The sequence below is a fragment of the Paracoccidioides brasiliensis genome (assembly GCF_000150735.1).
Source record: "Paracoccidioides brasiliensis Pb18 unplaced genomic scaffold supercont2.3, whole genome shotgun sequence".
Taxonomy (NCBI): Eukaryota; Fungi; Ascomycota; class Eurotiomycetes; order Onygenales; family Ajellomycetaceae; genus Paracoccidioides; species Paracoccidioides brasiliensis.
In genome coordinates, this window is record NW_011371360.1 from 2,825,616 (window position 1) to 2,840,043 (window position 14,428).

At 47.6% G+C, this 14,428-nt stretch overlaps 3 protein-coding genes across 3 annotated transcripts; 1 reads left to right on the forward strand and 2 right to left on the reverse strand.

The window, feature by feature from the left end:
* Positions 1-386: 386 nt before the first annotated feature.
* On the reverse strand, positions 387-3,618 carry PADG_03237 (uncharacterized protein; the record flags this gene model as incomplete). The annotated part of the gene is made up of 3 exons (XM_010760012.1): positions 387-1,562; positions 1,636-3,235; positions 3,296-3,618. The coding sequence occupies 3 exons, from the start codon at positions 3,616-3,618 to the stop codon at positions 387-389; spliced, it is 3,099 nt and encodes a 1,032-aa protein (XP_010758314.1).
* A 1,245-nt stretch (positions 3,619-4,863) lies between these two features.
* PADG_03238 (chaperone DnaJ) lies at positions 4,864-6,765 on the reverse strand (the record flags this gene model as incomplete). Its single annotated transcript, XM_010760489.1, has 3 exons — positions 4,864-5,077; positions 5,214-6,451; positions 6,562-6,765. The coding sequence occupies 3 exons, from the start codon at positions 6,763-6,765 to the stop codon at positions 4,864-4,866; spliced, it is 1,656 nt and encodes a 551-aa protein (XP_010758791.1).
* A 484-nt stretch (positions 6,766-7,249) lies between these two features.
* Positions 7,250-10,648, forward strand: PADG_03239 (ATP-dependent protease La; the record flags this gene model as incomplete). The annotated part of the gene is made up of 3 exons (XM_010760490.1): positions 7,250-10,082; positions 10,146-10,363; positions 10,478-10,648. 3 exons carry the CDS (start codon positions 7,250-7,252, stop codon positions 10,646-10,648), a joined length of 3,222 nt encoding a protein of 1,073 aa, XP_010758792.1.
* Positions 10,649-14,428: the final 3,780 nt, after the last annotated feature.

Sequence of the window (14,428 nt, forward strand, 5' to 3'; positions counted from 1 at the left end):
GCTACCACACAAAACACACACGAAGATCTCACCTCCAATCCCTCCCCGTCCCTGCTTCTGCTTATGCTGTCGTGTCAGTGGTCCGCAGATCCCATTCAAAAATCCAAATTCCATCCATGGGTGACAGATAAGACAGATAATCGTTATTAAAAAAAAAAAAAACCCGGAAAAAAAAAACACCATCGCAGCTAAAATCCATCCATCCAATCCCCACTCCATCATCTCCATCTCCTTCCGCAGCATACCTTTTTTTTTTTTTTTTTTTTTTCTTGCGGTGCTCTCGAAAACGCTCTTTTCGCACTTCAACCTACACAATAACACAATATATATTTTTATTTTTATTTTTTTGTTTTCCCCGCTTCGAAACACCTTTTCACACCCTGAAACTATTTCCATGCATTCAGCCCCGCCCACGGGTCACTGCTGTTACTCTGCCCTTGACCCTGCCCCTGCTGCCCCTGCCCCTGCTGTGGCGGTTGCAGTTGCGGTTGCACAACACTATACGGCCTCTGCATATACCCTGCTCCGCCAGGCGGATACTGTGGATTCGACTGCGACTGTGGCTGCGGCTGCGGCTGCGGCTGCGGCTGCGACTGTGACTGCGACTGCAACGGCCGCGGCGGCGGGGGCGGCGGTATATATCCCTGCGGCATGAACTGGGAAGCATGCGGTTGTTGCTGTGGTGTCATTCCAGGTTGTGTTGGTGGTGGGTTTGGATACCCGTACTGAGTCGGTGAGAAGAACTGCTGGGTTGCTGGCGGGGACGTTGGGGGTTGGTAGAGGTAGGCCATTGGGTTGTAGCCTTCGGCTGCTTGGGGGGGTTGCTGGGTGTATGCTTGGCCGCCTATGTATTGGTTGGCGGCGGTGGGTGGGGCGATGCCGCTGGTGCCGAAGGATGGGTAGGTTACGGCGGGTGATTGGGTGTGAGGGTGGGGGTTTGGGGGATGGGAGGTGGTGGGGGGGATGGGGGGGATGGGGGGGGAGCGGCCGGATGTCGGTTTTAGCGGGGATGGTCGTGTTTTTGATGAGGAGGTTGGTGGGGATTGAGGAGTGGTTTCGACGGAGAGCCGTTCCATGAGGGTTTTTAGTTTTTCGCGCTCTCTGTCTTCGTGGTTGGATTGGTGGTGGGATTTATCTCGTTCGATCTGGCTGAGTAGTTGAGCGCCTTCGGACCGTCGGTTGTTGACAAATGTGTCGACGTTTTTTTTCAGGTTATCAACTGTATCCTTCATCTCGGCGTAGAAAACCTGTGCCTGTTCTAGACCGGAGCTAATGTCTCTGAAAGCATTGTAGATCTTTTTATATTTGGACATAACCGAGTTCCTGTGTCGCGTAAGCAGTTCATATTTGGACTGCTCTGATCTGACTCGGCTATCCTGGAGTAGGTCACCGTATACTTTGGTAAGTTCTTTCATGAGCGCAGTTTGCTTGTGGTTGGCTTGTAACAGGCGATTTTGATGAGGGCGGAATTTCTCGAGTTCAGTTTGGAACAGTTGATTTTCTTGATTGGCGATCGATTTCTTATTCAATATGAGCACATTGGAGATATCATCATTGTGAACCTAAAATTTTGGTCAGCATTTAGCAAAATAGGGAGGGGCCTTTAAGGAGATGGCCATGGGATACTGGGCACACCTTCTCCTTGAGATCTTTCAATATCTGATTCCGATCTCTTTTCACAAGATTCAATTTCCTAAGCAGCTCCTCCACTCTCGCAATCTGCTCGGCAACAGACGTTTCTTCCTCGAAATCGTCATCAATGAGAGAAACCTCCGGCGCCGCAGTGTAAGGACTACCGCCTTGTCCATATCGACCTTTACCGTGTTTCCCCCCAACCTTGATAAGGGCACTTTGGAACAATATATCAGCTTCATCAGTTTCCCCAGCGGACCGCATCTCGTCAAAGTCAGCTTCATGCTGCCTTAGATTTACTAGAAGTTGCGAATCGCTGGAACTTGCTTCGTCGATGGTATCGCGGTAATTCCGAAGATCACTACGCAGGGTCGACGTCAACCGGGAGCTGGGTTGTTGTACCCAATCGCCCCCGTATTTAGATCGCATCTTTTCACAAACGCTCTCCTCCATGTCGAGCTGTTTGGAGCATTGATCCAATACGCTTAATATTGATATTTTCTCATCCTGCAGTTCGTTGAAAGCTTCACGGAAGTGGGGCGCATTGGCGAGTTCTTCACACCATCTCTTAAACACCTCATCAACATTGATTTCCTGGTCCATCCCACCCTTTAAAATATTCAAGCTTCCCGGTAATTTGAGATAATCAAGACTGGCGGCCATTTCCCCATTGGCTGCTTCGACTTTCTCCGCCTCTGCGCGAACTAGTTTTGCTTTTTCCTCATCGTACAAACTGGCTGATTCTGTGACGGACATGGGAACAATCTTTTGGAAAATGTCTGGGCCAATTATCCTCTGTATGTCTTGTCCTTGGTAGAGCTCACTGACTGGGATGGCCTTGGCAGCCGGTAATTTCGCGATAGTTGAGAGCGTGGGTTCCGAGGGGACGGGCTGGTGGTATATAAAATCGTTATCCTTGGTAAACGTTGCTAGCGTCTCTTGGACGCAGGTGAGGTGTCGACGGACGGTGTCAAGTAATATTGGGCCGGTATCAGCACTCAAATTGGAGCTCGCGGGGACAGAGGATGGAAAGGACTTTGCCCAGTTCAGGGCTGTAGTGGTTTGCTTTTCCGCCAGAAGGAGTCGGGCAATGGCAATGCCGTATAGAGTTCCCTCGTCGTCTGCAATCGCCTGGTAGTAACCGGCAACGGCCGCCAGCAGGGAGGCTTTAACTTGGACTAGGATTGACCACACTTTCTCAAATATTCCTTTTGTTACATTTTCCTGTACGCCTTCCACAGCTTGTGAATAGAGATAGGCAGCTTGACTTGCGAGTTTAGCAAGGAATCCAGGCTTCTTCCCATCGGCTATCTGTTTCTCCAAGAAGACTTCCTGGCCCTGTGCAAGCATTATCGATATTAGCGTTTTGACAGTGTCCCTGCTTAGATCCGTCGAAGGGGCATGTAGAAAGTTCTCATTGATATAAGTGAACATCCCCGCGGAGGCTTGGAAGGAGTGATAGGCGGTTTTTAGACCAGTGTCTTCGGATCGGTTCTGGTTTGCAGCGTGACATGACAGGACAGCGGATATATTGAAGATAATCGAAGCTTTTTCGTAGGCCAATGAGTATTGAGAGGTTGGCTTGTGAGTAAATGCATCGTACCTGATAAAAGGAATAGAAAGAGAGGGGGAGGGGGGAACCGTCAAGTTAGACAAGGCAGACAGAAATTTGGACGGCGGATTTGGGTAGATGGAGAGCAGAGCGCACCAGGTAAAAGATATCTTGATATGGTTCTCATCAACCGGAAACCGCAGATCCAGCAGTTCGAGCTGGCCATAGTATCGATATAACAGATCCCGTCCAGCAGCACTATCTTTGCCAGCGCCCCTCATGTCCTGCCTCAGCCTGTTCAACGTAGCGCATTCTTCCGAGTATCTCTCTGGATCATCACCGTACGTCTGTCGGATATAAGCCTTGAGGGGTTGAATCCAGTCGATCTCGCTGGTTTGCTTCAGAGGACTGGATATCATAGGCGACTGAACCATCTTGAATAACGGGCGGCCTGGGTAGCAGGGGGGATACGCCTGTGGGATATGATTATTAGGTTGGGTCGAGATGAGGCCGCGGAGGCAAACCTAAGGTGGGAGATAAGCCAAAAAAAAAAAAAAAAGAAAAGAAAAGAAAAGAAAATAAATAAATGAAATAAGAGCACCTTTCCCAAACACCACCAGGAAGCGGTTGCAGGAGGGCCGGAGAGCAACGGGGAATCGATCTTCTGCAGGCAAAGCGGTTGGAGAGGGGCTAGAGGGCTAGAGGGCTGAGATGGCTGGAGGTGTGGGGTACTCAGGATTGGTCTTGGGCGGGCACAATGACGACGGTTAACTAGTTAGCGTTCACCAAAACTAGTGAACTGGACTAGAAATCACAGCCGATAGAAGAGACAGAAGAATAGGGGCAAAAGTGCAGAACAACTCAGAATGAGATAATGTATTAGAGCCAGAACGCCAGCTAAACAAGGAGAAGAATGCCGGAGCTGAGGATATTCAGGAGAAGAAGAGGACCGGGTTATTCTTAGGTCAGGCTGCTCCGAGTCTTATCCAGCATAGAGGGACAACCCGTCCATGGCTTGCGACTAGCAGCGGAAGAGCCACTCCCAGTGTAGCACCGGGTAGACAAATGAGGACCAAGCTATTGTCTTATTCTGTCATATTATTGCTGTTAACTACTTATTTTGATGCTGCGCGAATGCGGGAAAATGTATCCATATGTCCACCATGTCAACATCAGCAGAAAGAAGTAAGGGAATATACGTCAGGACTCAATTGACTGCAAAATTCAGTATGCGGAATAACTACTCTGCTGTGTTCGACGAATGATGTGTATAGCTTTTTTTTCATTTTCTGATGACACCTGACTGCAGCGGAGATGTTGGTTATATCTAGGAATTACCGTACTGTACAGGCAAATATTGAAGATGCAGATAAAACTGCGCCCCAGCCTAATTGACCAGCCCGACCATGCACTTCTTTTATTCATACAACTCCCAGGGAAATGTAAAGAAATGAAATGAAATATTGGTCCAACCCATGGATGAAGTAAAATGTACAGGAAGGGAGAACTAAAAACCTTCCCCCGAAAAAAAATTAAAAATAAAAAAGAAGAGAAGAGAAAAGAAAAGCAAACTACAGAATACCATTTTTTGCCTGCCAACGCTATGATAAGGAGAAGGAAAAATAATTGACAATGATTATGAAACAAAATAACTGCCATATCGTGGAAGACAGAGGATATCACCCCGAGCCGGAGGCTTTCTTCGATTCGTCGGTCTTGTTCCCGTCGCTGGTATTGCCATCAGACCCTGTGTCCTTGTTGCCGTTATTGTGTTGCATGAGTTTGTGCCATGCAGACTTGAGGAAGCCTTCATTTTTGTGTGAGTCACTGCTGGCAGTGCTGCTGTTGCTGCTATCTTTTTTGCCCGACGAGGAAGAGCCGGGAGAGGAAGGCCTAGAGAGAAAAGAACGAGGAGAAAATTAAGATACATGTGGTTAACCTTCCGCTTTAATCTTTAAACAACATTACACGGTGCAGGATGGATGGCTTCATCCTTGTAGGGGTGATAGTTTTTCGAATAAATACTCACTTGTCGTATTTGTGGACGTTCATCATGCGTCGAGCGGTGTCGTCGCCCATCTCGTCAGCAAGCACTTCCAGAATGGTTCGCTGGTTCGCAGTCAGGTATTTCGGCATGGCAACCTTGAATTCAATCTTGAGGTCACCCTGCTGGCCACGCCGACCCTCAAGCTTCCGCATTCCCATTCCAGATAGGGTGATTTTGTCTCCGGTGCCCGTTCCCGTGGCCACCTTCACTTTAACTTCGTTGTCAAGCGTGGGGACTGTGACTTCGCCACCAAGCAGTGCCGTTGTGAGAGGAATCTGCGCTGTGTACAGGACATCCGAACCAGACCTGCTGAATCGGGAATCAGGGGCTACCTTGATAAAGACATAAAGATCACCACGCCGCATTTGAGCACCGGGTTCTACTGGAGGCATATCTCCCTCTCCAGGCACTCGCAACCGCATTCCATCCTCCACGCCCCCTGGGATATTGACATGCACCGTTTTTCGTTCCCGGATAACGCCATCACCGCCGCAGATATTGCATTCGGATCCCCGGGGTATGGAAACACCTGCACCGCCGCACGAGGAACAGGTACTTTCCATATGAAATCCACTCTGGATGAAATGAACTTGTGACCCCGTACCATTGCATGTTTTGCATTGTGCCCGCTTTGTACCCTGTTTTGTCCCCTCGCCGTCACAAGTACCGCACTGAACAAGGGGAGTTATGAAAACTTCCTTCGTCGTTCCTTTGGCCGCATCCATGAATGAGATATTTGTCTGTACTTCAATATCATCACCTTCAACCACTGTAGACCGGAACGGCCCACCCTTCGACCGACCCCTCCGCCCCGAACCACCCGCAAAGGCACCAAAAAGATCCTCGAAATTTATATTCGCAGAGAACCCACCACCAGGGAACCCGCCGCCAAACCCGTGGAATCCACCGGTGGCTGCTCCGGAGAATGGACCACCAGTACCGTCATGGGCGCCAGGATTGAAACCGCCATTTTGGTCGAATGCCGCGGAGCCATAACGATCGTATGCTTGTCTCTTTTCTGCATCTGAAAGCAGCTCGTACGCTGACTGGGCTTCTGCAAATTTTTCCTTCGCATTAGCATCCTTGTTCGTATCTGGGTGATATTTTTTGGCCAGTCCGTAGTATGCCCGTTTAATTTCTGCGGCAGATGCATTCTTCCCTACTCCGAGTACACGGTACGGGTCGCGTGTAGCTTGGGAGGGCGAAGATGAGTGAAAGGCCTGGGAATAGTAGATAGAAGCCGAGTTAGCTGGTACATAATCCGTAGGGGCCACCAACCCCCACCTGGTGTTGTATAATAGATGCGATTACTGTATGATTCTAGACATACCTTGCAAAACGGATGACGGCTACGGTCATTTAAGGGTTCTATACGGGGACGCCTATCATGGTAAGCTCTGCAGTCATTCTGGAAGAATTTTGGCTGAATCTGAGGGCGTATCACAGCACATTGCGTGGAGCAGTGTCGTGACGTATGGAGGAGACGAGCCGGGAGCAGGGCCACCTTGGGTATGCTTGGAGCACCCGCACTCATCTTCTGAGACAACGCAGCAGTGCACCAATGCTAGAGGCAGATGGTAAGCAAGCTAGACTGCACACAGTGTTCACAGCCAAAACGGGACGGTGGGATATACTATCTAGGCATCTAGTTGACTCGGAGTTGGCATATCATCTTCATCCTCTATCAATCACGTTCATCATCGTCCAGGCAAAGGAAAAAAAAAAAGATTCTTTGGGGCGTTGGATGACTAAGATGCCATTTTTCGTGGAACAAAGTTTAGCCGACACGCTGCTATTCGACGAGGTTCTCCGAGTTGATCAAGTAAGCAGCAACACTGTTCTTTGTTAGCAACAACAAGAGATAAACAACTCACTCGGCAAATTCCCTTCTTCTTGCCTGCTCTGCCTGGGCCATCTCTGGGTTAACGCTCTTCTGCAATTCTGCTGGGAGATAGTGGATGCGCAGCTTGTGTGTATAACTACTGGTCTTTGCTCACTCATTTGACTACCCCGGAACTATGATTCGGGCACAGAGCCTGCCCTGGAGGGAAGCTCTCCGTCAGGCTTCGCGGGCACTCCCGTGTAGATACTCAGCTTCGTCTTTCAGATTTAACGCAATCTCGAGCCTAGAGGCGAGGACTTTGCATCATTCCCCCTTCGCTTCGGCATCCCGAACTTTCTCATCCAGTCATGCACAACGAAAAGAAAAGCCGCAACCACCTGCGCCGAAAGATGAAAAGGAGGAGGGAACGGAGGTAGAAAAGGATCAGGAGCAAAAGCCAAGACCTGGGAAACCCACTGAAGGGAAAGATAAGTCTTCAGATACGCCGTCGCCAATACCCGTTTCTGCTTCGCCGGCAGACCCAAAACCTAGCAGCGCAAGCGCTTCCGGAGGCGCTGCCTCTGGGAGCGGCGATGGCGGGAAAAGGGGCCGGAAAACCTCTGCGGAAAAGGCCCTGCAGAAAGCTACGATTCCAGATATCTATCCACAGGTCATGGCTATTCCAATTGCACGCAGGCCATTGTTCCCCGGATATTACAAGGCGGTTACTGTCCGGGATCCCAATGTTATAGCAGCCATACAGGAAATGATGAAGCGGGGACAACCATATGTTGGCGCATTTTTGCTTAAGGATGAAGCGGCGGATAGAGATGTGATAGAGGATATAGATGAGGTGCATGATGTTGGTGTATTTGCGCAGATCACAAGTGTCTTCCCCGTACCCGGAGCCGAGAGCGGTTTGACCGCAGTCCTGTATCCTCACAGGAGAATCAAGATTTCGTCACTGACACCATCCAGGGATGCATCGCAGAATGCTGAGGGTGACCAGCAGGCTACGAAGGAAGCAACTGCTGAAAAGCAGGGTGACGTTGTCGCCAGCTTTGAAGAGGCCACGCTAGACCAGCCACCGAAGGAGCCTCCATACGAACCTACCTCGTTCTTACACAAATATCCTGTCAGTATAGTCGATGTGGAGAATCTTACAGAGGAGCCTTATGACAAGAAGAATACCATGATTCGCGCTGTTACGAACGAGATCGTGAATGTCTTCAAGGATATTGCAAATCTGAATCCTCTTTTCCGTGATCAGATCTCGACCTTTTCCATGAGTCACTCCGGCAATATTATGGATGAACCGGCAAACCTAGCTGATTTCGCTGCTGCTGTGTCTGCTGGCGAAGTCAATGAGTTACAAGATGTCTTGGACACGATGAACATCCAGGAACGCCTGTCTAAGGCACTCGTGGTTTTAAAAAAAGAACTCATGAATGCGCAACTGCAATCGAAGATATCAAAGGATGTCGAAGCGAAAATACAAAAGCGGCAGCGAGAATATTGGCTGATGGAACAGATGAAGGGTATTCGTCGTGAACTGGGAATCGAATCCGACGGGAAAGAAAAGCTTGTGGAGAAGTTTAAGGAGAAGACGGAGAAACTTGCTATGCCTGACGGTGTGAAGAAAGTGTTTGATGAAGAGCTGAACAAACTGTCACACCTTGAACCTGCAGCTTCAGAGTTCAACGTCACGAGGAACTACCTTGACTGGATAACACAGGTTCCATGGGGTAAGAGGAGTGCTGAGACTTTTGGCATTAAGAACGCAATGGCCGTGTTGGATGAAGACCACTATGGTTTGAAGGACGTCAAGGATCGTATCTTGGAATTTATTGCTGTTGGGAAACTTCGGGGGACCGTCGAGGGAAAGATTCTCTGTTTTGTGGGGCCTCCTGGCGTTGGTAAAACTAGCATTGGAAAATCGATTGCGCGAGCACTTAATCGGGAGTACTATCGATTCAGCGTCGGTGGACTTACAGACGTGGCGGAGATTAAGGGTCATCGACGAACCTACATTGGTGCTTTACCAGGTCGCGTCATCCAAGCCCTGAAAAAGTGTCAGACCGAGAACCCCTTGATACTTATCGATGAAGTTGATAAAATCGGTCGAGGGCATCAGGGCGATCCCTCGTCGGCTCTTCTGGAACTTTTGGACCCAGAGCAAAACTCCTCTTTCTTGGATCACTACATGGACATCTCCGTTGATCTTTCAAAGGTTTTATTTGTCTGCACTGCTAATATGACAGATACAATTCCCCGTCCCTTGCTGGATAGAATGGAAATAATCGAGTTGTCTGGGTACGTTGCAGACGAGAAGATGGCTATCGCGGAACGATATTTGGCACCCACAGCGAAGGAGATGAGTGGTCTGAAAGACGTTGATGTGAAGCTGGAGAAGGGCGCTATTGAGGAATTAATCAAGTCGTACTGTCGTGAAAGTGGTGTGCGAAATCTCAAGAAGCAGATAGAAAAGGTTTACAGAAAAGCTGCGTTGAATATTATACAGTCTTTACCGGAGCAGGAGATGGAAGCTGAAGAAACAGCTGTCCGAGAGGAGGTGAAAACTGACCCTGAACAGGAGAAGAAAACCGAAGAAAGTGAAGAGGGAGGCGAGGTATCACCTCAAGTTCAACCACCGATAGTCGCGGTCCATGTCCCAAAAGATGTACACGTTTCAATTGATAGAGAGGATCTCAAAGATTATGTTGGTCCTCCCATTTTCACCTCTGACAGGCTCTATGATGTTACCCCTCCAGGTGTAGCCATGGGTCTGGCGTGGACCAGCATGGGAGGCGCTGCTTTATATGTCGAGTCGATTCTGGAAGCTACCCTATCACCTACATCCACTCCAAGTATCGAGCAGACCGGAAACCTTATGACGGTTATGAAGGAGTCGACTGTGATAGCGTATTCGTTTTCGAAATCGTTGATGGCCAAGGAGTTTCCGGAGAATAGATTCTTCGAGCGGGCGAAGGTCCACTTGCATTGTCCAGAAGGCGCTGTTCAGAAAGACGGTATGTATATAGCATTGCTGCTATTGATGACAAGATAATGTTATAACTAAACGGGATACACAGGACCCTCTGCTGGCATCACGATGGCAGCCTCCCTACTCTCACTTGCCCTCAACCATCCCATCGACCCTACAATTGCCATGACTGGCGAACTTACTGTGACGGGCAAAGTTCTCCGTATCGGTGGCCTGCGCGAGAAAACCGTCGCAGCTCGACGAGCGGGTGCCAAGTCAATAATCTTCCCAGCCGATAACATGTCCGATTGGCTGGAACTACCTGAGGTGTGTTCCCCTTGGCGCAGACCCCCCACAAAACTATGCAGTGTCATTCTCATCTCACCCCCACTCATCCCACTAAATCTGCTGTGTTTGCTAACATTCCTTGACAATCTGCAGAACATCAAAAAGGGCATCGAAGGCCATGCTGTAAACTGGTATTCGGAAGTTTACGACATCATCTTCCGCGACCTTGACAAGATCCAAGCTCAAAATATGTGGAAGACCCAACTTGAACAGGTTCCCAACGTCATAAAATCTGACAATCCCAAGGAGGGTTCAACGAACTGATGCGCATGGGTTTTCTTTTTGTTTTCGAATGCCTGTGTAACAATCTTTTTTTTCTATAATTATTATTTCTATTATTATTATTATTATTATTACTTTATTTATTTTTTACCTCACTAGCCCTCTGAAAGGCTTATTTCCCCAGCATCTATGGGCATGATATATCTCTTCTCTCTTCACAGCATTGGCCCCGGCGTTCGTTTGATGGTCCCCACACCGCATTTATTTGTTTGGTGCATCCTACACCATGAAATATGCTATTTGTCACCGATGAAGTTTTTTTTTTTTCGTTATTTTCTTCCCTATTTCCTTCGTCTTCATTTCTCCTCTGGTGCTTCAAAGAGAGAATCCACGGATGGGCATGAGAAAAACTCCTTGCGGATGAATTTGGGGACCTTCAATTAAAGGGTAAAAAAAAAAGAAAGAAAAGAAAAGAATAGACATATATTTTCCTGTTCTGTGTGGTGTGCATATCCGTGGCGCCAATGAAAAATCAAAAGCATCTGCCTCACGACTAGATTCTATTTCTGGAATGTTAAAAAGTCCCTTCCTGCAGCCTCCTTGTGTTTGGTTTACGGTTTGCGGAGGTTGCAGCTTTCTTTTTGGCAACGGGAACAGTCAAACGGAATCGGATAGATGCAAACGAAACAAATCATAAGAGAACTAGAAATGTCTTTCCGATTTATTAGACAATATGAAGATGAACTTGTTCTCTCTGACCAGACTTTTATCTCTATAAAGCAATAGAGAAAGTCACATGCAATATATCATTCTTCTCTCCGCACACGTTCCATTGGGTGGATTTAAATATGCCATAGTGCACCCGTTTCTTAGTTGTTGGATAGAGAATAGGTCACTGGGCAGGCCATAGTCTTGTCCAAGTGAATGGCATCATCCCCTGATATGATTCTGCAGATGCACAACGGGGAACCATTGAATTAGTACAAAAGTGAAGAAAGGGTGAGAGTAACAGTCATCTGACACTCTAATTATCCTAATTATCTTCATTTCCCATCTTCTCCATGATAAACAGAACAGAAATCCATCGGGAAAAGTCACAAAATAACTGAACAACAACGCATAAGGTAGTTTGTTCCCACACTCCTGTGGATGGCAGAGTATGGCGGCTTGGCCAGGATGGAAGTTGGATTCCCCGGGAGAGTATTATTTTTCATTGTAACAAACGCACAGTAGAATACTTCGGGGTTAATGATATATCGATTTTGTATCCGATTGTCCCGAACATGCGCCTGGAGTGCCCAATAGCGTGTATGCATATCAACACACCTGGATTTGTTAGCAAGTCTTGTTGTTCGGAAATATTGAGATTTTAAATTATATTCCCACTTCTTAAAGCGCAAGACTGTTTGAAAAAAAAAAAGAGGGGGGGGGGAGGAATGGTAAAGAAATTAGACGCAGGTTTAGTTTATTAGTTAACTAGCGCAGGGTCTCCCTTGTTCTTTAACTGTTGTTTAGTTGTTGTGCTTGTGAGAAGATGCTTGATTTGCAGTTGGGAATGATATAACTAACTACGCTGGCAGCTGCCCAACTGTGGGGGCGTCTAGTTCGAGAGAAATACCCCTCCATCTGAACCCACGGCTGAAGAATCAATAACTATCTTTAGAATTAAACTTGTCTGTGATTCAACAGCATCTTTTAAGCGCTCACAGAAAGGGTGATTCTTCGAAAAGGTTTTGCGCTGTTGTTACAGAGCGAATGTCTGCCCTAGGATGACTTTGGAGTCGCCAGCCCCCCCTTCGAGAACAACTTAGCCACTTTTATATGGCTATCAACATCTCTTTACAGGGGGCTAAAATTTAGGGCTCGTTTGCCGTTTTCATCAGAATGGGAATACTTCTTTTGGCGGGAATGGGGTTATCGTCTAAGGTCAGCTCTGCTTAAATGAATATCATGTTTATGGTGAGAATCCAATCATTGTGTTTTGAGTACCTGGGGTCGGGTCCAGAATGTCTCGCTAGTCATGGATGGCATGGAAATTCTTCAGATTGAGGTCTTTTTTTTTCATTTCTTCTTCTTCTTCTTTTTCAAGGGTTAATTAAGCCGGAGTGCTAAGCCAGATAAAGATGCTGTGGATGGAATATGTAGCTTGAGTGATTGTTTTTCGGTCATTAATGGTTGGTGCCTTCGCCAAGGCGGGGTTGGGGCTTTTAGGCCTGACAGTTTGACCACCGTTTTATATTGAATGCCTTTGCCCTGCCAGAAACAGGGCGGAGGGACTTAACACGTCAACATGGACAGCACGAAAATTTGAATACGGAGATCCCTCAAGGTAGAGAGGGCAGTCCAATTACGCATAGCTTCAGATAAATTCATCACCAGGAAACATTGGGAAGAGAGATTCAAGTCTTTTACACAGACCGCTTTTAAATCTTGTTTTCCAGTTCCTCAAGTTTAGTTGTCCCATTTTATTTTGGCATGGTGAAGCGGAGATTTTCAACGAGGGAGGGGCAAAGAAGAGAGGATTCAATTCTAGAGGTCGACGTGCAGCTTAGCTAGCAGAGTAGTGAACTAGTTAGTCAACCAACGAAGGATTGTTAGCCAGATGATGTGGAGAATCGGGTCAAAATTCAACAGCAAATCGATTAGGCCAGAAAGAAATAAAAAAAAAAATTGAAGGAAAAAGCAGTGCCAGTACAACGTGGCTACCTGTAAGAAGCCGCACAGAAGATGTTTCTATAACTTATGGGAGATGCTTGTTCTCAACTGTGGTCCCGAAGACAGTTGGGGATCTAGAATCTTGGGTGTTCAACTGGAGCCAACGCATTGTGAAAATCAGCGAAGGCATGGTTGGTTGCATAGTGTACGAACACAACGAACAAGCAGCCTTATCAAAGGCAGGCCTGATATCTTGAACTCAACAGCGGATCAGACCAAGGCGAAACCCTGGAATCAGTGATGGATCTGGTGGGATATGTGCCTTCGAAATTCTGTAGGAAGAAAAGTTGGTCAAATGACGAGGATTCTAGGACTGGGATCATCGCAATTCTCTGGTGGTTGTTTATCTAGGCTTGTTTTGACTGCGACCATGGTTTTCGGGGTTATTTGTTTTGGTTAGATATGAGGGCTCGTGGGAGGGACAGTTAAACGGCTGGAAACATCCCATCAAAATGCAGACCGGGGACAGTTGCGTTGTAACTGTGATGGAGGGATTATGAGCTGACCCCAACGTCTCAGATAAAGAAGATTTGAGCCAATTGCTCTCTTGATAGTCAGGGTGAGCAGCACCTAGATATCATAAGAGATAGCTTTGTAGCTTACCCTCTCATTCTCACAAGACCCGGGAGATAATGGCCGACTTCACGACAAGAGAGCCTTGACGACAGCAGCGGTTGGAATAGGGAGACACCAGTGAAGGGGTATCAGCCTTTCCAGAACAATCCCTCCCAGTCAGGTACCTGTTGATGTAGCAACGCAGCACATCATGCTGTCGACGACGCAAGTATATCCATGGGTGTCTGTATGTACAGTTGTTGGCTTTCGGACTAGTTGAATTCTCTTAGGTTGGCATGCATATGAGCATCATATCCAGGGCTCAAGCGTGTGTGTTCTTTGTCAATCCTATGCCAATCGACCGCGTAGACGCAGTTCCCAGCCCAGATGGATACATGTTTAGATGGGACGTTCTCGTGGCTTTGTCTCTTTTATACTTTGGGGAAAATAGCTTGCATGATTTACTTGAAAGTTCATGCAGAGACAAGGGCTTTGCCGGGAGAGTTGCATGCGTGAAGATCGAGCTGTTGGTTGGCAGTGACAAGAACGAAA